This window comes from Mesoplodon mirus (assembly GCF_964341445.2).
Source record: "Mesoplodon mirus genome assembly, chromosome: 15".
Classification (NCBI taxonomy): Eukaryota; Metazoa; Chordata; class Mammalia; order Artiodactyla; family Ziphiidae; genus Mesoplodon; species Mesoplodon mirus.
In genome coordinates this window covers 14,711,840-14,733,550 of record NC_138991.1, presented here as the reverse complement: position 1 = coordinate 14,733,550, position 21,711 = coordinate 14,711,840, and the positions used below count along the sequence as shown (strand labels likewise).

Genomic DNA, 21,711 nt, shown 5'->3' with positions numbered 1-21,711 from the left:
ACTGCTTCCTTCCATAGAACATAACATGTACAAAGGAGGGAAAGGCAGAGAGTGCTATGAAGAGGGGGCTGAATAGCTGGGGCTAAGAAAGGTGACAGGAGGAAAGAGAAAATAGGAGAAGAAGAAAAGAACTAAGAGATTCTTCCCACCATCACCCAACCCCTATTCTCTGGACCTGAGCTGTCTAATATGGTAGCCACTACCTATATGTGACTATTTACATTTATTAGGAGTAAATAAAAAATCCATTTCCTTGGCTGCACTCACCACCTCCCAAGTGTTTAATAGGCACATGTAGTTCGTGGCTATCATATTGGATGGCACAGACACAGAATGTTTCCCTCACCCTGGAAAGGTCTATTGGACAGCACTGATAAACACCCAATTCTACCTATAAGTGTAGGAGAATTCGAAGTCCAGGACAAGTGGAACCCCATGACTGTAACATCCTCAGCCCATGGGAAGACAAGAGTAGAATCTTCTGAAGTGGGATAGAAGAGTGCCAGGTTCCTGTGTGACCTGGTACATATACTCTCTAGGACTCAGTTTTCTAATATTAATGAGTAATATAAATATTTTACTGGATATTATAGGAAAATTACATAATTAACTAAATTCTTATGATGACCATGTGAGTTATTAGGCCCATTTTTTTTTTTTTTTTTTTTGTGGTACGCGGGCCTCTCACTGTTGTGGCCTCTCCCGTTGCGAACCACAGGCTCCGGACGTGCAGGCTCAGCGGCCATGGCTCACGGACCCAGTCGCTCCGCTGCATGTGGGATCTTCACGGACCAGGGCACGAACCCGTGTCCCCTGCCCTGGCAGGCCAATCCTTAACCACTGCACCACCAGGGAAGCCCCTGATTTTAACAGAGGAGAAACCAGAGTTTAAGACCGTGCTCAAGGTCACATGGTCAGGAGCAGAACCTGGCTTTGGACTCAGGCCTCTGACTTCAGAGGCCACATTCCTACCCACCTAACTACCCCAGTTCCTCATATGCAAATGAAGCCGCCTTTGTTGGATTCTCCCAGAAACAGAAACTGAGACAAGGACTTAAGTACAGCTGGTTTATTTGGGAGGTGGCCTCAGGAAGTACACATGGGGGAGTGGGGAAGTGAAATAGGGAGGGGAAGGAAGCCATTACAGGGTGGGTTAAGGACCAGGTTACACTGTGGGCAATGGAGCTTAATCTTGATACACCTCTGAGTTATCCCACCTAAGGAACGAGGGAGATAGGTATTCATCCATCAAATCCTTGTCATTGGTAGATGGTTGTTCCCAAAGGCGTTAACTCTGGCACTTCTGTCTTGAGCTCAAGGGCTAAACAAGCTCCAGTAACCACACAAGGCCCCCAGGCAGAGGCCACAGGTGCTTGAAGTAAGGAACAGGGACGTGTATATGGAGGGCATATGAGTGAGGTACCAACAAGATGCTACATAGGAGATTGGACTGAGTGCTCTCTTTAACAAATTAGTGGCTAGTTGAGCTTGGCATTAGGTATTTTTACATCATAAAATTTGAAACCATAATGATTAACAGTCTGCCAGAAAATGTTTACAGGGAAAGCCTGGAGGTACAATTAGACATCTGAGCTGATTTTCAACATGGATGACAGAGTAAAGGGTTAATATTGATATACAAAGATCTCTTTGAGAGGGAAGGGGTCAGGGCACAACCTCTAAAAGAATGACATAGCCGTTGAGGATACAACATAAACTGGTTAGAACCAACTAGGTCCAAGATGGCAGAAGATTCGACTTCCAGTAGACCTTGAGCCTCATTATATACTCATTGTAATACACTAGTGTATGCTAAATGACTCGCCGGCTCCATGACAGTTCCAAGGCTGACTATCAAAGATCAAAAAGTGGGCAGTGGCCCAATTCCTGGAAATCTCTGCCCCTTCCCCAAAATAGTTGGAATTATCCTCTTACTCCTTAGCCTATGAAATTACCCAGCCCATAAAAACTAACCATCCCATATTTCGGTCCGTTTCACCTTCTAAGATGGTCCACAGTCTGTCTGAGGAGTGTGTTTCTCCCAAGGCCGTTCTCGCCTTTTGAGACAGAACACATCTGTCTATGGAATGTTTCTCTCTAAATAAATCCACTTCTTACCTATCACTTTGTCTCTCACTGAATTCTTTCTGTAATGAGACGTAAAGAACCTGAGCTTCATTAACTCCTGAGACCAGGTGTGTGATCTCGATGAAAAGACAGTGAATTCAAGTCCCAATTTGGGTTCTGGCTAGGTTCAAGTCCTGGCCCATGGGTTGAAGTCCCATCCGAATTGTGCAGTTTCATCTTCATTAGGTCCGGGACTTTGTCTAGTTAGTAGTGTAACTTCAACATGTGACACACAGTAAATACTCAAAGAATATTTGTTGAATGAATAAATGAATAAATGAAATTGATAAGAAAAAGACAATTTGGTAGAAAAGTGGGCAAAGGATATATACAGTTAGTTTATAGAAGAGGAAATTCAAATGGTTGATAAACCTTTGATAGGGTGTTGAATTTCACTAATAATTGGGAAAGTGTAAATTAAAGCAACAATGAGCTATCTCTCTTCATCGATCAAACTGTCAAATAGTAAAATGAATGATGACGTCTAGTGATGGTGAGAATGAAAGTAAAGGTCCCTTCATATAGTTTTTAAAAACTATTTGAAAATATCTGTTAGCATTTACAATACACACAACCACAAATTCCATATCTAGAAATCTGTTTTATAGAAATAAAAGTACCAATGCCTAAGCATGTGTGTTGTTACAACATGCTTTGCAGTAGTAAGAACTTGGATGCAGACTGAATGTACGTCAACAGAAGAGTGGCTGAATCAATTGTGACAAGTCCACACCATGGAATATTACACAGATATTAAAAAAGGAATGTTTCAGATCTGTGTCTACTAGCCTGGAATGATTTCCACCATGTATGGTTAAGTGAGAAAGTGATTGCAGAAAAGTGATAAAGATTTCTTTTTCTATGAAATAAACAAACATATAGGACTTCCCTGGTGGCGCAGTGGTTAAGAATCTGCCTGCCAATGCAGGAGACACAGGTTTGATCCCTGGTCTGGGAAGATCCCACATGCCGCGGAGCAACTAAGCCTGTGCGCCACAACTACTGAAGCCCGTGTGCCTAGAACCTGTGCTCCGCAACAAGAGAAGCTTGCGCACTGCAATAAAGACCCAAAGCAGCCAAAAAAACAAAACAAGAAAACCCCAAAAAAACCCCCAAAAACCCTAAACAACCAAACATATCCTTAGATATGAAGGAAGATACCTAACAGGCTGTTACAGGGAGGGGGCTGTAAAGACAGAGAAAAAAACAGGCATTTATGAAAGTGAAAATAATACATATGGTATAATGTTATAGGAAAATATAAAACAGGAAATTTTCCTATGATATCCTTGGGAAAGAAAAATCTGAAGGTACATATGGACAAGGACAACAAGGTGAAACGTACAAATAAAAATATTGATTTAATTTCAGGATGGGACCATAGGTAATATTTTGATCTTTTTTTTTTTTTTTTTTTTTGGCCGCTCTGCTTGTGGGAGCTTGTGTCCCTTGACCAGGGGTTGAACCTGGGCCACGGCAGTGAAAGCGCCGAGTCTAAACCACTGGACCGCCAGGGAACTCCCCTTTTTGGTCTTTTTAAAGTGTCTGCTTCAGGGGGCTTGCCTGGTGGCGCAGTGGTTGAGAGTCTGCCTGCCGATGCAGGGGACATGGTTTCAAGCCCTGGTCTGGGAAGATCCCACATGCTGCGGGGCGGCTGGGCCCGTGAGCCACAGTTACTGAGCCTGCGCGTCTGGAGCCTGTGCTCTGCAACAAGAGAGGCCGCGATAGTGAGAGGCCCGTGCACCGCGATGAAGAGTGGCCCCCGCTTGCCGCAACTAGAGAAAGCCCTCACACAGAAACGAAGACCCAACACAGCCATAAATAAATTAAAAAAAAAAAAAAAAGTGTCTGCTTCTGGCTTCCCTGGTGGCGCAGTGGTTGAGAGTCCGCCTGCTGATGCAGGGAACACGGGTTCGTGCCCTGGTCCGGGAAGATCCCACATGCCGCGGAGCGGCTGGGCCCGTGAGCCATGGCCACTGAGCCTGCGCGTCCGGGGCCTGTGCTCCGCAACAGGAGAGACCACAACAGTGAGAGGCCCGTGTACCGCAAAAAACAAAACAAAACAAAAATAAAGTGTCTGCTTCATATATATACCGTGAGCAGGAAAGATTTGATTATTCATTGGGCTTCGGCTATATGAAAAGATGCAGAATTGTATTTCTTCATCTGGATTCCCAAACTTTATTTTCTTTCCCTTATTAATTCACTGAGAAGAATAGCTCTTTCCTCAGGGTTTGGCATTTTTGAAGGCTTTTGACTTTTGAGGATATTTCCTTCACACTACTGGGCCAAGAAAGTATCTGCATTCTTTTTTTTGGGGGTCTGGTGTATGTCCAAACTTAGGAGGAGGAAGGGGAAAGGAGAAAGTGCCTTTCCACATAAAGAACTACAACTCGTGGTAAATGTCCTGAAGGGCTGTGGCAGCGCAAATAAGTTGTTTTGGCTGCTCAGCATCTAAACATCCTTCTTATTTGAGGAGAATGGGACAGGGGCAGGACCCACCAAGGAGAACAAGAGGACACAGATAGTCTTTCCTACCTCCTGGCAACCAGAATACGGAGTGTAAGCCATGATGGCCATTCTGATGTCCCTTCCCAAGACTTTGAACCTTGAGGGAATGATGCTCAACTTCAGAGTCATTTAGAGGTTGTATTAGTTAACTATTGCTGTGTTAGAAATTACCCTAAAATTAGTGACTTACAAACATTTATTATCTCATCGTTTCTGTGGGCCAGCAATCCAGGAGCAGCTTAAGTGGGTGGTTCTGATTAGGAGGTCTCTCACAAGACTGCAGTCAAGGTGTCAGCTGGGTTTGCAGTCATCTGAGGCTTGACTGGGCCTGGAGGATCCACTTCTAAACTCTCTTATGTGGCTGATGGCCAGAAGCTTCGGTTCCTCGCCATCCATGTGGGTTTCTCTATAGACTACTTGGGTATCCTCATGACATGGTAGCTGGCTTCCCCAGAGCACCTGATGGGAGGGAGAGAGATAGGGAGAAAGAAGGAGAGAGGAAGGAGAGGGAGAGAGAGTATAGTATATGCAACAGAGCACATACAACTGAAGCCTCAGTAGTTTTAGAAACTAACCTTGGAAGTGACATATCATCACTTCTCCTGGTTTCTACTGGTCACACTGACCAACCCTGGCGCAATGAGGGAGGGGACTACCCAAGGGCAGGAAGGCCAGGAGGCAGGATCACTGAGGGCTCTTGGAGCTGGGCTAGCACAGAGCTGGTTTGTAAGACCTGTTCTGTAGCAGAGTCTTGACTGTGTCCTGCCTCCTGCGGTTCCTGCCTAAGTCTGGTTCTTCAGCCTTCCCATCAATTCTACGAGTTGCCTGACACCCTTCCAACGCTCTCTTCTATTTAAGTTCGCCAACTCTGTCTTCTTTTGCTTGCAATGGCAACCTGGACTAAAACGGGTACTACAGGAGAGGACAGCAGTGGGAAAGGTGAGTTGGTAGTGGGGGAACTCACTTTAGATGAGGTAATCAGGGGAAGCCCCTCTGAGGAGGTGCCACTTATCCAGAGGGCTGAATGGTGAGATAGCCAGCCGATGAAGCGTGAAAGGACAGACATTTCAGGCAGAGGGAGCAGCACGGACAAAGGCTCTGAGGCGGGAGCTGAGAGGCCTGGATGGCTGCAGTGTAGCAGGCAAGTGGGCAAGTGGAGGGAGAGGTCAGCAGAAGCCAGATCACACAGGATCTCAAGGTCATGGTAAAGAACTTGGATCCCTTCCCCCAACCGAATCCATCTCTTATTCCAGACATCAGAGTCTGAGAAGGCTGAGGATCAGACCTGAGGTCCCCTTGTCTGGGTATCAGGATCAGCCAAGGCAGTGAGTGGCTTTAACCAGATCATGATAAAGAACTTCTTTGTCAGCTCACCCGTCTGTTTTGCTAGCTTGTGGGTTTCCTTAATTTCTGGTTGGGTTCTTTCCTGAGTTCCTTAGTTCCCTTTGATAAATTCCAATCCAACTCTGCTCTCTCACTGTTGTGGCCTCTCCCGTTGCGGAGCACAGGCTCCGGATGCGCAGGCTCAGTGGCCATGGCTCACGGGCCCAGCCACTCCACGGCATGTGGGATCCTCCCAGACCGGGGCACGAACCTGTGTCCCCTGCATCGGCAGGCGGACTCTCAACCACTGCGCCACCAGGGAAGCCCCAGAGGGGAAAGATTTTTGTCCACTGTTGGGCCTGGGAATCCCAGCTAGAGAGTCCAGTCATCTGGGGAAGATGGGCAGTTACCCTGGATGGTGTGGGACCGAGCAGGTGGATTCCAATGGATCCCTTCAGTCTCATTTCACGGTCCCATATTCATTCAACAGTTGTTCAGCATCCAGCATATGCCTGGGCTCCATGTGGGCCTCTGGCTACAAAGATCCTCTTTTCCAGGAATCAAGTTAGGTATGAGGGATGGCCCAGTCCAAACATTATTGAGTGACAGTTCCCTGTTACTTAGGAGCTGGTAAAAGCCACTGGCCCTATGTACCCTGCATTCCAAATGGGAGCCAGATACTTCCTCTCCAAGGTTTACTAAAGGGGTAGAACTTGTCCTATATCCCCTAGCCAAAACCTTGCTTTCGTTTTCCTCGCCCATATGATAATCCTGGGGAGGGAGGGGTTCTTTGGTTTTATTGAGGAATATAGTGTCTATGGCAGAAGACAATCCCCACCTCCACACCTTTAATTGGGAGTCCCTCCTGGATATTGAGGGGTGACTTCAAGAAGGGGATGCTGGGATGCTGTTCCCCAGTCGGGGTCTACTTGGTAGTGGACTTGCTATGCTTATCTGAGCAGAGAGGGAGAAAGATGGAGAGGGGAGGAAGTGTAGTAGCTGGCCAGGATGTATGAGTTTCTCTGGGTCAAGTGGATGCTGCAGTAATTAGCCAGGCTTGCCGGTACCCCACTCAAACAGGCTGACTGCTGAACAAGAGGGTCCCACCAGTGGCAGGCGCCCTGGTGGTGGGGCACGGTAGGAGAGCTCAAGTCTGAGCTGGATGCTCCTTGTCAGAGAACCTTGCAATGGAGAAGCCCTTACCTAAGAGACTTACTTATGCGCCCCATGAGAAACCACGTATGGACCCTTGCTTCCCTGGGTTAGCCAGGGAAGCAGGGTCAAGCAACAGGGAGAGGGCTATGTTGCAGAGGGCTGTTCCTGCTCCCTCCTCCCAATTTCAATAAAGGGAGGGTGCTAGGACGTGTCTCCCAACCAGGCCATGTGCCCCCTTCCACTTTTAATCCAAACAGGTGGGGTCCCGGCGCAAGTCAATCCTTGAATAAGTAAGGGAGATGATAAAATGAGATTTAAATTGAGTTTGAGAATAAAGCTCTCAAGGATGGAGGTTTAACAACAGAAAGTGATCCAAAAGTAAAGCAATCTGCCCAAGATGCCATTAAAGGATGGAAAATGGAGATTCAACACAGCCGGGCTGAAGGCAGAGATTAAGGGAAAAAAGCTTTATTATTATATCCCACCAAGTTGAGTTGCCTCAATACACTGGTACTGTGAGTAAACAGAATAACTGAAGTGTGGCTTGGTAGGACTGGAGTCTTGCTTAGGCAAGCAGCTCCAGGGTTCTGAGAGGGCCCAGGGAGGTAGATGTGCACATCCCAGGTTGGCTGATGGAGAGGGCTTTCCAGAGAAGGGGCACCTGAGTTGAGCCTTGCAGGATGAGAAAGAGTTGGTTCAATGAAAGGACAGTGGGAAAGGGCTTTCCAGGGAGAGATGACAACACAGTCTGGAGAGTAAGTTGAAGGCAGGGAGGACAGTTAGAGAGGCAGGTCAGGAACCCCATGGCCTTGAGGCCCTGTGGGCTTAAGGAGTGAGGGCTCTGGGGAGTTGATTCGAACCTGGGAGCAGCACAATCGGGTTTGCGTCTTAGAACCATCTAGTAGCCGGATTCTGGCAGTGCTGTGGACTTGACCTCCAGGCACGCTTCTCATCCATTCACGTGGCCCTGGGACCCCCACCTCCCTGCAAAGGCCATTTCCTCTGTGATTCCAAAATCCTGGGTCCCCACTCTTTGGAATGTCCTTTGCCCTACTCCCACCACTGAACCCTTCATAGTTCCACCCTTTGATGGGACTCTGAAATATTGCCACCCTCCCCATAAGTCACCATCTCGCTTTCCTTCTCCAGCGCAAGGAGATTCGATGCCTTCTCTGGGCCCATGCCCGCCAGCCCATGTCTCCTTGGGATATGCATATACTAAAATATCTTCCCTTTGTCTCATCTGGTCTTCGCCCCATGGGGCCACCCGTAGGCTACTATTTATTCTTTCACATAGTAATTTAAGCTGCTTTAATTGCTGCTATGATATGTTTTATATAACATAATTAATGTTTTAATTCTGTGTACTTGCTTCCCAAGGCAGTTTTTTAAAGGGTCCAATTTTAGAATCAAGCAAATAAAGAATAAGTAATGGCTGAAGTTATTATAGTAACGCCCTCCCTAGTCCCCCTAGGAATTAAAACTGTGCTTGTTTTTTCAGTGTGGGTTAAAAAGGGAAAAGATATTTTAATGCTCTCTCTATCCCAGGCATGCTTGTGTGGCTTTCATGACGTCCTCTGGTCTTTGTTTTCAAGTGTTCTGGGACTACTGGTGTCTGACCATCAACTTGAGGTCTGTGTTGGGACTACCAGCTTTGTATCTCCTTCCCGATGGAGGCTGTGCTTAGAATAAGAAAAAGTTACTCATTTATTCATTCAGCAAATGCGTATTGGTGCCCAGGACTGGCATAGATTCAGTCCTGCCCTCAAGGAGCTCACCATCAAATGGGGCCAGGCAGATGGGGGTGATAATCCAGCATGCTAATGATGTGGGAACATGGGGGCAGGGGCAAAGGTGGGGTGGAGTATCTACCTTTGTCTCAGGGAGTTAAGAGGAGGCTTAACTGAAGAGGAGGAGAAATTTAAACTCATTCGAGGAAGGAGAAGGAAGGAAGAAAACAGCAAGACACAGAAAAAACAACTGTGTGTTTGGAAAGTGGGGGGACAGCAACTATGGTTGAAGCCAGCGTGCATGGAGAACATGGCAGGGTGTGAGTGTAGGAGGAGAGGGTGGGCCTGAGTGGAGACTCAGCTGTGACAGGAGAAGGAATTTGGAGCATCCTGAGGGCATAGGGGAGCACAGGGTTTTTAAGCAGTGAAGTGCCCTGATCAGACCAGATCCTACAAAAGAGAACTGCAACAAAGTGAGCAATGAGGGGGAGAAAGAGAGAGAGAGAAAGGATGGTGGTGGGCTGGTGGGGGGAAGCTGCCTGGAACATAGCAGAGATTCAACAAATACTTATTGAATGAGTGAGGCTGTTGCAACAGCCCAGGTGAAAGATGCTGAGCCTCTGAATTAGGGTAGTGGCAGGGGGGATAGAAAAGAGGCGATGGATTCCGGAGGTAGAATCTGCAGGTCTGCAAATGTGCCCTTTGCAGCAGAAGCCAGGAGAATGGGGTTAGCAGCCCTCTCCTCTCCCATCCTCCCTGATCTATGCAGTTTGGCCTTTTGGCCCAGTCCAGAAATTCAGAGCTTGGAGGGGCATCACCCCAACCACTGTCTAGTTCAAACTCCTCAGGTTTCATTGAAGAAAACTAAGGCTCAAGGAAACTCAGCCCATCAGAAGCAGAGCCTAGGCCAGAACCCAGGTGCTTCCTGCTGCAGAGCAGAGAGTGTTAACACTGGTTCAAGAACAGCTAGGAGGGTTTGAACTGGGGAAATAATAGGTACAAGGGTGTGTGTGTTTCTGCAGAACTAGGGGGTCTCCAGTGTCCTAAGATTCTCAGGGGGTCCTACGATCCCACGAAAGGCTGGGCTGATCTACTCTAAGTGCCTGTCTTCAGGCGGTGGATGGGAACTGGGATGGAATACAATCTGGTGGGGACTGCATGGATGGATGGATGGATGGATGGATGGATGGATGGATGGATGGGGAGGCAGGGACGCTGCGCCCACGCGAGGGAATTTCCTTTGAAAGAGAGCGAAACTGTACGGTGAGAAACTCTTTTCCATGAAAGGCCTCCCCAGCCCTCCTCCCACCACTCAGCTGTGACCTTTCCGTTTTCTGGGAACTTCCTCAGGCCTCTCCATCGCGGTGTGGGACGCTTTCGGTTCTGCCAGGATTGCCGGAGGCGACGGGGAAGAACGGGGTGGGGGGAGTCTTCCCAACACCCATAGGGATCTCTCTTCACCCCCTTCGCGTCCTCCCCACCCCCAGGAAGCGGGCTGCCTCCTAGGCCAATTCAGCTCTGCCTTTGTAGTCCCAGGGGGGGAGGAGTCTCAAGAAGGGCCCTCCTTGGAACCACGCCTCCCGGTTCCCCCACCCCCACTCCCCCGCCCAAGGCGCGTCCCTAAACTCCTTGGGGAATTAGACTACCCCGGACTGTCCTGAGGGAAATCCCAGAGCGGTGACTCGCCTGGAGCTCCGCCCCCGTCAGCGAGGCTGGTCGCGATTTGTCCCCTAAGACCCCGCCCCTTTCCTGGGAGGGTCCATGGGCCGGGACAGTGGAAGTGGAAGAGGCCGGGTCCTGGCGCTTTCTCCTCCCGCCGCCTGGTTCTCACCTCGCCATGGTTCGTCTGCCTCTGCAGTGTCTCCTCTGGGGCTGCTTTTTGACCGCCGTAAGTTGAGTTTCTGTTCCGACAAGAGGCGGGAATTTGAGATTAGAGAGTAGGGAATGGGAAAAGAAGGGACCTTCCAAGCTGAATTTGGGGGGACAGGAGGGTGGGTGGAAGCTGGGTAAGGTACCCCGGGTCCGGGCTGAATGAGGTGGGCTGCCTCTCTCTCCTCCCAGGTTGGGGTCCCAGGTAGCCCACAGAGGGCGCATAGTGGGGTCGCTGCAGGAAATGTGCCTAGCCAGCGCAGATGGGGTTGGGATTTGGGGAACCTGACGCCTTCATCTGGTCAAAAGACTGGAGTCCAGGTCTGCCTCAGAGGCTGGCCCCAAAGAGATGGTGAGGGGTTTCAGAAGCGGGAAGGGAGGCCAGCCAAGAGAAGGGGCGGGTCTGGCTAGTTTCCCTTCTCTTTCCCATTGTGGACAGACGCCAGCCTCTGTGGGTGGTTATCATCTCCTTGCCAGCTGGGGCTGCCTTCTTCCAGGGCATCTTGTGGGAACGAGGGATGAGTGTAGAGGCCCAGGTGCTTCTTTGAGAAGGCAAGGAGCTTGGAACACTCCCACCACCAGCCGCAAATCCTGGGTGATCCAAGTTAGGAGGAATACCCAAGGCTGTGTCTCTGCCTCCTGAATTTAAGACGACATAGGGGACTCTCAGGGGAGCTGAACAGTTCATGGGACCATGAAAGGGCTAGGAGACCAGCAGGGGTTTCTCTAGGCACGAGAGCGGCTCAGATATGCCCAACCAAGCACATCTCCGGGATTTTCAGAGTTCCACACTTGACGTGCTTTTAGTTTAAGTGTATTTTTGTAGTTCCTCATTCTGGAGGCTGGGAATCCCCCAAGTACACGACACTCTCATCCCAACCCCCCTGGTCTCCCCCTAACTTTCAAGGGCTGTAGTTTCTGGCATGAAGGCAGGGCAGGAGTGACCCATGAAGTGGGGGTTGGCGGCAAGGGAAGAGCTTCCATGGGGAAGCTGCTTTGGTCCCAGAGCTTTCATTTTCACTCTAAGTAATGGCTCTTAAGGAGAAAGGAGGCAGGAAGAGGGCTCTTGGAGGAGGAGTGGAGGAAAAGCCAGGGGAGGTAGGGTGAAGGGTGGTCTTGGTTTCTCAAGAACAAACTCCCAGTTTTAGCTCCAGGTGGAGACTAGGCTGTGACAACAGTAACTGGGGCTATTTGTTGAGAGCTTCCTGTGGGTCAGGAAGCTTTACATGCACTCTAGGTCTGATTTCTTTCAAACGCCGCATTATACAGGTGAGCAAACTGAGGCTCAGAGAGAGAAAATGTCTTGCCCCAATCCTCATAGCTAGGTGGAACCTGCATATAAATCTACATCTGCCTGATTCCTGAGCCTGCCTCTCAGATGGTGAGAGTCTCCAAGCCTTGGTCCTAAGCTCCTTTGTGTCAGAAGGATCGAAGCTGTGAAGTGGGAACTGGGGATTGACAGATTTACAGAGGAGGAGCTGTATTTCTTGTGTGTTTGAAAATGGCGTAAAGGACTTTCATTGCTCTGGGAGTGTGGTGGGAAAGTCCATAGGCTTGCGGGGAGAACATTCATGGGATAGTGTGTTGTGATATGATGGTAGGAGCAGAAGCCTTTGCTATTTCCTTCCCCATTTGGGGTCAGATACACTTTTGTAAGTAATTTGCCCACCCAGGCTGAATGAGAGCCACCAATTAGGCAGGATCCTGGAAGCCAGCCAGTTAGCCAGCTTGCTAGGCATCCAAGCAGATACTCATATATGTATGATAATTAAAGCTGCCATTCAATGAGCACCTACTATGTTCCAGATACTATGTATGCCAGGCCATGTACATCTATTCTTTCTCATCTTCACAACCCAATCTGTGGGGCAGGTATTATTACTCCCATTTTAGAGATGTAGAAACTGAGGCTAAGAGAGGCAAAATAACTAGTTAAGTGTTACAAAGTCAAGATTGGAGCCTTAAGCTATTTGACCCCTAAAGCTGTGTTCTTTTCACAGGTTGTTCCCAAAGTGTGGGATGATTTTAGGGAGCACAAGGATATAGAATTAACAACATAGATTCACTTTACAGTTCTGTTTAAAATCCTTTTCATTTTTTCAAGAAGGAAGTCGCTGGAGCTAGAATATAGTTAATACCTCTCAAATGCCTGCTAATCCTCCTTTTTAAACAAAAATCAAGAGCAGGCCTGAGGTAGAGGGCTGTCAGCAAGCAAAGCAATCAGCTGGGGTTTAATAACATCGTTTTGTTTCTGTTGAATTTATTTTTAGGGTTGCCTTTTATTTATGAGAAGTGATACTGGTTTTTCTCTCATGGCAATGATGTGAGGTTTACATTGAAAAAAATGTATTTAAATGAACAAGAAGTAATGAATAGCTTGGGTGGTACCTGGATGTAGTGAAAATAGTGTAGATGAGACTCAAGTTGTTGGAGAGAGGGAGTATTGAAACCTGAGTTCTCATTTGGATTCTATCACTGTGTGACCTTGGGCAAGTGACCCAGCTTTTCTGGTCCCCAGTCTCACCATGTGTAAAGTAAAAGAGTTGAATTTTATTCTTCCGGCTTCTCCATCCTTGCATTTCATGAGGGAGGGGTTGGATGATCAGATGATGAGGGGTTGGAGGGAGAAAACATGATGAGGCTTGGAGAGGGGAAGAGGGTGGGGAGCAAAAGAATAGAAGGAAGAGGCCAGGTGCTAAATATAGCCCCCGTCGGGACTAGGACCAGCTGGAGTCAGCCAGCTTCAGGACTCCAGGGGAGATACTGGAGTCCTCATGTGCTTTTGGGTTTTTGGGTAGAGGAAAGACTCAGGAGTCAAGCCAAAAGGAAGATCTGTTTAGTTCAGTGAATATTGTGAGTTTCCAGCGCGATAACTTTGTAAAATACCAGAATGATTCTCTGGGTGCCTTTGTAATCATACTAGTTGGCAGTTTAGTTAAAAACAAACACAACAAATAATATGCAGGCCCCGTTTTTCTGCTTTGGACTTCCACTTCAGTTCTAACCTCTGTCCTGGCTGATTTGCACCTGTCTGCCAAGGCTATATGGGAGATTTCAAGATCCCTTCAAATTGCCCAATTTTGTTTTTAGGTCCACCCAGAACTACCCACTTCATGCGGAGAAAACCAATACCTAACAAACAGTCGGTGCTGTGATTTGTGCCCACCAGGTGAGATGCTAACCCTTTAGCCCCATAGTGGGACCCCTCTTGGTTTGCTGGCAGATACAGATCCCCTGTGTCAATTATAAACTTGTGTCTTGACCCCTGGCGTTTTCCATCCCTGCCCCAGGATGTTCTGGGGTCCCTCTCTGCCTACCCAGAACTAGGGTTCCTATCTCTTCTACGTCCTTTACCAGACTATGAAAGTTGGAAGAGTCTGAGACTGTCATCTTTGAAACTCCCTCCCTAAAACCCAGCCTCATCAGTTTTCAGTTCAGTGTCTGACTCATTGAGTTAGCTGGAGCTACCTCATTTCCTGATGTTTTCCAGGACAGAAACTGGTGAACGACTGCACAGAGGTCACCGACACAGAATGCCTTCCCTGCAGTAAAGGCGAATTCCTAGCCACACGCAACAGAGAGAAATACTGTCACCAGCACAGATACTGCAACCCCAGTGCGTGGGCTGCTGGGGAAGGGGCACTTGGGAGCTGGGCTGATACTCCAGCTCATTCCTGACAGCACAGCCGTTCTGTTTTTTTTGTTTTTTTTTTTTATAGCGAGGGTCTGTTCTGATTGGTTAGAGTCTGGGTTGTCTTGGTTGTTACTTAATTTGATTGCCATCCCTACTTGGAAGAGGGTCTAAGAGAAAAAGAAAAGGAAGTATGAGGATTGGGGCCCCCCAAGCATGGCCAGTAAGGGGTTCTGGGGCCCCCCAAGCATGGCCAGTAAGGGGTTCCCATCCTTCCTGCCCATCCCTGCACAGACCTAGGGCTCCAGATCCAGAGGGAGGGCACCTCAGAAACAGACACCATTTGCACATGTGTTGAAGGCCAACACTGTACCAGTCACACCTGCGAAAGTTGTACCCCGCACAGCTTGTGTCTCCCTGGCTTCGGGGTCAAGCAGATCGGTAAGTGGTCTGTCTGGCAATCAGCTCTAGAGGCAGGAGAGATGGGGTGAAGGCCAAAGGAGAGGGGCTGGGCAGGGGGCACTCAGCCCTGGTGGGGAGGGACCAACCTGCATTGATATCTCCACCAGAGCAGGTGGGAAATAGAAACTTTGCCTCCTGCCTCCTGCCTCCTGCCATGGGGATCTGCCTTGAGAGGGCAGTGGGAGAAGTCTTCCTGGGGCCTGCCTGCAGCAGGGCAAGGTATATGCTGGGGGAAGAAGTGCTTAAAGCAGGATGCTCTTCCAGTCCTGCCTGCCTGTCAGTTCCCTTGAGAGCCAGACAGGTGGTCCGCCGTGATGATTAACTCCTCCTCCACCCTCCCAGCTACAGGGGTTTCTGATACCATCTGTGAACCCTGCTCGGTCGGCTTCTTCTCCAGTGTGTCATCTGCTTTTGAAAAATGTCACCCTTGGACAAGGTATAAGGACTCATCCCTTGTGTTTCCTGCCCCAAGAGGGGCATGGGACCTGCTTCCATTCTCTCCAGCTACCTGTCCTTGAGCCCCTGCTCCCCATGTCCACACACACTCGTACACCTGTAGAACTTCTAGAGTGACCTCGTGGCCAACTGGACAGACACTTTTCAGCATTTCTTGCCTCCTCTCTCTTGGTGGTAATAGATACCACTGATCTCTGATCTTTGGTGCAGCCCTCCCTTCTTGGGGGCACCGTGACGCCTCTCTTCCATTCCTTGTACCCCTCCTCTGCTTCTCCTTCGTCCTCCTTAACTGGTTTTCTAGGCCTTTATTCTACTCTCCCATCACTTTGCCCGCCTCCCCTGGACCATCTATCTCACCCACACACTTGGCTTCAGCTACCATTGCCCTTGGATGGTTCCCAGTCAACATCTCCTGCTCAGATTTGTCTCCTGGGTCCCAGACTGTCATATCTGACTGCCGAGGGTATACCTCCGTGCAGACAACCCCCAGGCACCTGCCTGCTCCCCACACCCACTATGAAAGGCGCAAGCATGCCTCTGGGCACCCGTTCCAGGGTTCCCCTTACCCCCATCCCCGAATCAGTCACCAGGTCCTGTCCATCTGACCTTCCAGATGTTTTGGGACTCCTCCTCCTTTTCACTTATCCGCACTGTCACCGCGTTAGCTTGGGCTTCATCACTGTGGTCTAGATGATGCTTTAGCCTCCTCACCAGCTTCCCTGCCTGTACTCTCTCCCCTTCAGCTAGTTCTCCATCCCTTTGGCGAAGTAAACTTTCCACCATTCATTTTAGATCACGGCTCTCCCTGTTTAAAATGCTTCATGGCTCTCTGTGCCTTTGGGATAAAACCCTGGCTCCTGTGCATGGCCTCCGACCTTCTAGCTCCATTTCCTGACCTCTTCCCACATCAGGCTGCTTGCAGTCCTCTCAACACACTGTTCGTTCTCTTGCGTCATCCTCTTCTGCCCGGAATGCCTTAAACACACGCCTGATTAACCTTTTACATTTAATTTGAAAAAACGAGTAAGACAGGCGTGAGGACAGAAGGCACAAAAGGGCCTCTAGTGATACGCTTCCCTTTCACCCTCAACCATCCAGCAGCCACTGGACCATGTGTGTCCTTCTAGAGAGTCTATGCACAAACAAATAAATGCACACACATGCAGACATATTTTTCACACAAATAGTAGCATCCCACATATACTTTGTCATTTGTTTACTGTCTGCCTTTCTCCAGTAGATGGTAAACTCCTTAACTATAGAGACTTGACGTTTTTTATTCCACAGATGCATCCCTTATGCCTAGAACAGTGCCTGATGCATAGTAGGTGCTCAATAAATCTTCACTGATAAATGTTCAACGAGAAAGGGAGGCTCCTTTATGTCATAGAACCAGAGCACTGTGTTCCAAACTCACTCAGCTTAGAAGGCGTGGAAGTGTGACCCTCATCTGAGCCTCAGTGTCCTCATTCAGAAAATAGGAATGACCTTCATTTTACAAGGTTTGAGGAAAAGACATGTAACGTGCTTCGAAAACCCTTAAGCACTCTTCTTGTGTATGTGCTTTCTTCGAAGCTTCTCTCTCTTTTTCCAGCTTTAGATGTCTTTTCCTTTGCAATGTCCTTCTCTGTCCATCCCTTTCCATTCCTCCTGGGACCACTTTGGCCCAGTCTTCGTCATCTCATGTTTGGACTCTGTCAGTGGCCTCCTGGCTGGCCATTTTTCTGTCATTTCTCCTCCTGGGAGCTCTCTGGCCAACTAAGCCCTCTCACAATTTAAGTCATCTGGTTGGATGCTGACATGACCCACTAGCTGAATCCAGTTGAAACCTTCATGGCTGATTATCAGTGATCTGGTTCTAAAGACCCAATTTTCCAGAGTTTCCTTATACCATCTGGTTCGTCACCCACCTAATCCCTCATACCATGTTGTCCTGCTTAAAGAGAATACACTGATGCTCTAGATTTTACATCCCTCAAGGGCCCACTCAGCTCTGACTTCCCCAGGGAAGTCTTTCTGGATGACCCTCAAACCAGAGATTCTCAGCTGAGCAGTTTTCTCCCCCAGGGGACATTTGACAATATCTGGAGACATTTTGGTTGTCACAGCTGGGGAGGAGAAGGCTACTAGCATCTAGTGGGGAGAGGCCAGGGAAGCTGCTAAACATCCTACAATGTACAGGACAGGTCCCAGCACAGAAGAAGGATTATGTGGCCCCCAAATGTCAGTAGTGCCGAGCTTGAGAAGCCCCCATCATCCCTCCATTCCAGCCATTGTGGATTCTGTCTCCTCTTCCCTGAACAATCCCCTGTTCACGTGAGCCTGTATCACAAAGCTTGGCCCTCATCAGAGACTGTCCTTACTCCTTCAAGATATACCATCATCTTTCCTCTGCACGCACGAGTTCCGTAAGAACAGCGTCTGTGTCATCCCCACAATAACCAGCCCAGGAGGGTGCACATAATATGTGCTCAGTGAACCTAGACTTGTTGGTTGTTGGCTGTCTCCCTCTGGGGTTGGAAATTGCATGGTTGGGGAAACTTAATGTCTCTTTCTTTGTGTGTGTGTATGTGTGTGTACACGTGTCTGTACACAGCTGTGAGAGCAAAGGCCTGGTGGAACAACATGCAGGGACTAACAAGACAAATGTTGTCTGTGGTGAGTCCTGGAGAACGGGCCCCGGCAGCAGGCTAGGAAGGTGGGGAGCTGAGGGGAAGACCGGGGCATCTGGAAGCACCAGTGGGGAAAGAGGGAGGGGAGGTAAAGCAAGAGGAGGAGCAGTATGGAATTGTGGCAACCAGCTCTGCCACTTATCTGTGGAGCCTGGGCAAGTTGCTCCCCCCACCCCACCCCAAGCCTCAGTTTCTTCATCTGTGAAATGGGATACTACCACCTCCCTTAATAGGGTGGTGTAAGTACCTGGCATGGGTTCTGGCACTTTGGAGGTGCTCCCTCAGTGCTATTCTGCTACCCTGCACATTGAGGACCAGCGTGGTGTGACTCTGTTTCCTCTCAGGGCTGTAGGTTTTTTTTTTTGGCTGCACCATGCGGCTTGCAGGATCTTAATTCCCTGACCAGGGATCAAACCCAGGCCACAGCAGTGAAAGCCCAGAATCCTAACCTCTAGGCCACCAGGGAACTCCCTCAGGGCCTCAGATTTGATTTTAGAATGAGGAGGTTGGCATACAGCACAGGTCACAGACTCACATAACTACAGGGATTAGGCAGGATCATGTTAATGAGTAAAAAGAGTCAGGGGTAAGAAAAATACACTCTTTTCTTTTTCTTAAAATTCACTTTCCTCTTGGCAGGGCCGGGACTAGAGTGAGGTGAGGGAGGCACTTGCCTTGGGCACAGTATTTAAGGGAGTGCCAGAAAAATGCCGTAATCAAGATAACTATTTGACGCAATATAAAAAAAATCAATGCAAAAAATCCATAACGAACAGAACAGCAACATTTTAAATAAAGACAGGATCCAACCCTGTATTTGTACAACCTTGTCTCACTTGCCTCACCCTAATCCCATCCCTGGTTCCAATAAAACTTTATTTAAAAAAACAGGCAGCTGGCCTGTGGGCCAGACTGTGCTGATATGATTTTTTAAAACATGACATTAAAATATGACTTATCTTGCTTACTGAGTTTTTTAAGAAAATATTTATGTATTTATTTGGCTGCACTGGATCCTGTGTTATGGCACACAGGATCTTTAGTTGCAGCATCTGGGACCTTTAGTTATGGCATGTGGGGTCTTTTAGTTGCGGCATGTAGGTTGGCATGCAGGCTCTTAGTTGTGGCATGTGGGATCTTAGTTCCCTGACCAGGGATGGAACTCAGGCCCCCTGCATTGGGAGTGCAGAGTCTTAACCACTGGACCACCAGGGAAGTCCCAATTATTGAGTTTTTTTGGTGTCCCCTTAAATTTTGTCCTGAGGCAGTGCTTCACTTGCCTTACCCTAGTCCTTACCCTGTCTCTTGGTCTTTTTTTCATTTTCCCATTTAGAATAGAGACTTAGGCACAAGAAATACTTTCCCTTCTCTTCCATTCTTCTATAACAAAGTCAATGTTACAGACATAAATGATGCTGGGCCTTGGTATTGAGCAAAGAGTAGGGAGGGGTGGGAGTGTAGTGAGCCGGTAGAGACAACTATCACCACTCAGTTCTGGCCAATGGGTGCCATGTGGGCTGCTGGCCCACTAGGGCTGGATCTTCCAAATTTGCAAGAGAAATCAGATATCCAGATTTTAAATATACAATCTCCCAATTTAAAAATGTTGGCAAATATTACAAAAAAGAAAAAAAATGTGCCGGTCACACTAAAGACATCTGCTGGCCACATTTTACCAGGGGCCACCACCTGTTTGAAACTTCTGATACGGATGAGTTTAGACACTGAAGTCCAGCAAGGTGCAGCAGCTTTGGGAAGGGCGGTGGGGAGCCGTCACTGAAGTCTTGATCTCTCCAGGTTTCCAGAATCGGATGAGAGCCCTGGTGGTGATCCCCATCACGATGGTGATCCTGTTCACTGTCCTGTTGGTATCTACCTGTATCAGTGAGTCCCCAGGTGGGGAGGTGATGGGGGAAGAGGCAGCAGAAGGTGCAGTTGACGGGTCACCTGTTTCCTGATCTGGCCTGAGTGACTCCCCATCCTATATGTTTTTCTCTCTCTCTAGGAAAGATGGCCAAGAAGCAGGAGACTAAGGTAGGTCACCCTGGGGAACCGGCTCAGTTTTGTCAGACTGGAAAGAAAGACTGATCCTTTGTTGCCTGTATGGCAGAAAAATTGATTCAAGGTCTGTTCCCTCGCCCCCTCCCCTGTGCTCCAGGGCTCTTCCCCGTCTCTCCCTCAGCCCCAGCCTTTTTCATCTCCTGAGCTCGCCTTCCCACAGAGCTGCCCCAGCACCACTGGCAAAGTCTGACATTTGCTCTTCTTTCCTGGCACTGGATATGCGGGGGAACCGCATCTTTGGGGCCTTGGTGTGGGATCCATGGGTGGGTGATGGAGGGACATTTCCTTAACCCCACTGGCTCCTACGGCGAAAGCTTCTTGACACCCTCGGTGTGGCCAGCAGGGGGCAGGACGCACCCATGGAATGAGCACTGACCTTCTGTTTGGGAAAGGGGGAAGGGGTGAGGGGTGGAATCGCTTCCAAGGAAGGGCTCAGATGCTAGGGGTAACCCCAAGCCTTGTCTCCCCAGGCCCTGCACCCTAAGGCTGAAAGGCAGGATCCTGTGGAGACGATTGATCCAGAGGATTTTCTCGGCCCCCACTCCACCCCTCCAGTGCAGGAGACCTTACACTGGTGTCAGCCGGTCGCCCAGGAGGATGGCAAAGAGAGCCGCATCTCCGTGCAGGAGCGAGAGTGAGGCTGTGTGTGCCCAGGAGCGTGGTGGCACCGGCATGTGGGCACGTGGCTGGAGAGCCTAGGGCTGCTGCTGGTGAGGGCAACAGCCCCCCTCTGCCTGCACCCCTGCAGTCCAGAAACAGTTCACCTCGGGGAGCCTTTCACCCCAGCCCTGGAGCCCATTCAATCTCCCAACTTGATTTCAAAGATGGTTACAAAACTTTGGGGAGGCCATACAATGGTATCCACCAAACCTTCCAACCCAGCGGTTCGGTACCGACAGATGTAACGCGGTGGCTTCTGTGAGCCCAGGAGGCATATGCATGGATACACATCACAGCACTGTTTGTGACAGTGAGCAACTGGAAGCTGCTTAACTGTCCATCAACAGGGGACTGGCTAAATAAAACGAATATATTTATGCAACAGGATCTTGAAAACACTGTCATGGGGGACAAAACAAAAGCAGGTTGTAGAATGGTGGGCATGGAAACTTTTTTTTAAAGCAAGTAACCCAAAACAATATATCTTCTACAGGTATGTGTATAAACATAGTATATGTTATATATGTCGGTATGACGGGGGGGTTCTGGAAGGACACACAGAACATGCACAGCTCCAAGAATTGCAATGTCTTGGTTGGGGAAGAAGGGTCCGGGGGAGGGTTGGTTAAAGAAAGATCTAACTCTCCCATAATGCTTCGGTTTTTTCCCCAAAAGGAGAGTGAATTCACAGACGGCTTATATAATTAAAAAGTCATCAAACATGTAAAAAGAAAAAAGGGGGCGGACATGCTGGGTGACATGAGCTGCTTCACATGCTGTCAGGCTCACGGAATGAGGGCACTTTCTGAGGATAAATAAGGACGTCCCCCAGGCTGCTGACCTTCTAAGGTGGTTTCCACAGGCACTCACGTTTGGCATCATGTTTGCAAAGGGTTTTCCCCATTTGATTCACATTCACAACAGTAGCCTTTGGGGCAGGCGGGGCCAGCATCCCTCCTTTCCTCCCTCCCTCTTTAACAGAGGTGGAAATGGAGGCCCAGAGAGGTGAAGTAATTTATCTATGGTCACACAGCCGTTCCGAGTGGTGCCCCTC

The 21,711-nt window shown here is 48.9% G+C and overlaps 1 protein-coding gene across 2 annotated transcripts; it reads left to right on the top strand.

Moving 5' to 3' along the window:
• The first annotated feature begins 10,624 nt into the window (after positions 1 to 10,624).
• Positions 10,625 to 21,072, top strand: CD40 (CD40 molecule). Of its 2 annotated transcripts, XM_082644929.1 has the most exons (9): positions 10,625 to 10,734; positions 13,806 to 13,884; positions 14,206 to 14,331; positions 14,641 to 14,787; positions 15,151 to 15,244; positions 17,861 to 17,922; positions 19,734 to 19,820; positions 19,942 to 19,970; positions 20,468 to 21,066. In XM_082644929.1, the coding sequence occupies exons 1-9, from the start codon at positions 10,684 to 10,686 to the stop codon at positions 20,633 to 20,635; spliced, it is 843 nt and encodes a 280-aa protein (XP_082501055.1). In that variant the 5' UTR covers positions 10,625 to 10,683; the 3' UTR covers positions 20,636 to 21,066. The 2 variants fall into 2 exon arrangements, with proteins under 2 accessions (XP_082501055.1, XP_082501056.1); XM_082644930.1 differs by lacking the exon at positions 14,641 to 14,787 and having other exon boundaries at positions 20,468 to 21,072.
• The last annotated feature ends 639 nt before the right edge of the window (positions 21,073 to 21,711 follow it).

What these genes read in the sequence shown, in the direction of transcription:
- CD40 (XM_082644929.1), top strand. Translation starts at nt 10,684, where the DNA reads ATGGTTCGTCTGCCTCTGCAGTGTCTCCTCTGGGGCTGCTTTTTGACC. An exon ending in CAAGACAAATGTTGTCTGTG is followed by an intron (nt 17,923 to 19,733) that starts GTGAGTCCTGGA and finishes TGATCTCTCCAG; the next exon opens with GTTTCCAGAATCGGATGAGA. An exon ending in GTTGGTATCTACCTGTATCA is followed by an intron (nt 19,821 to 19,941) that starts GTGAGTCCCCAG and finishes CTCTCTCTCTAG; the next exon opens with GAAAGATGGCCAAGAAGCAG.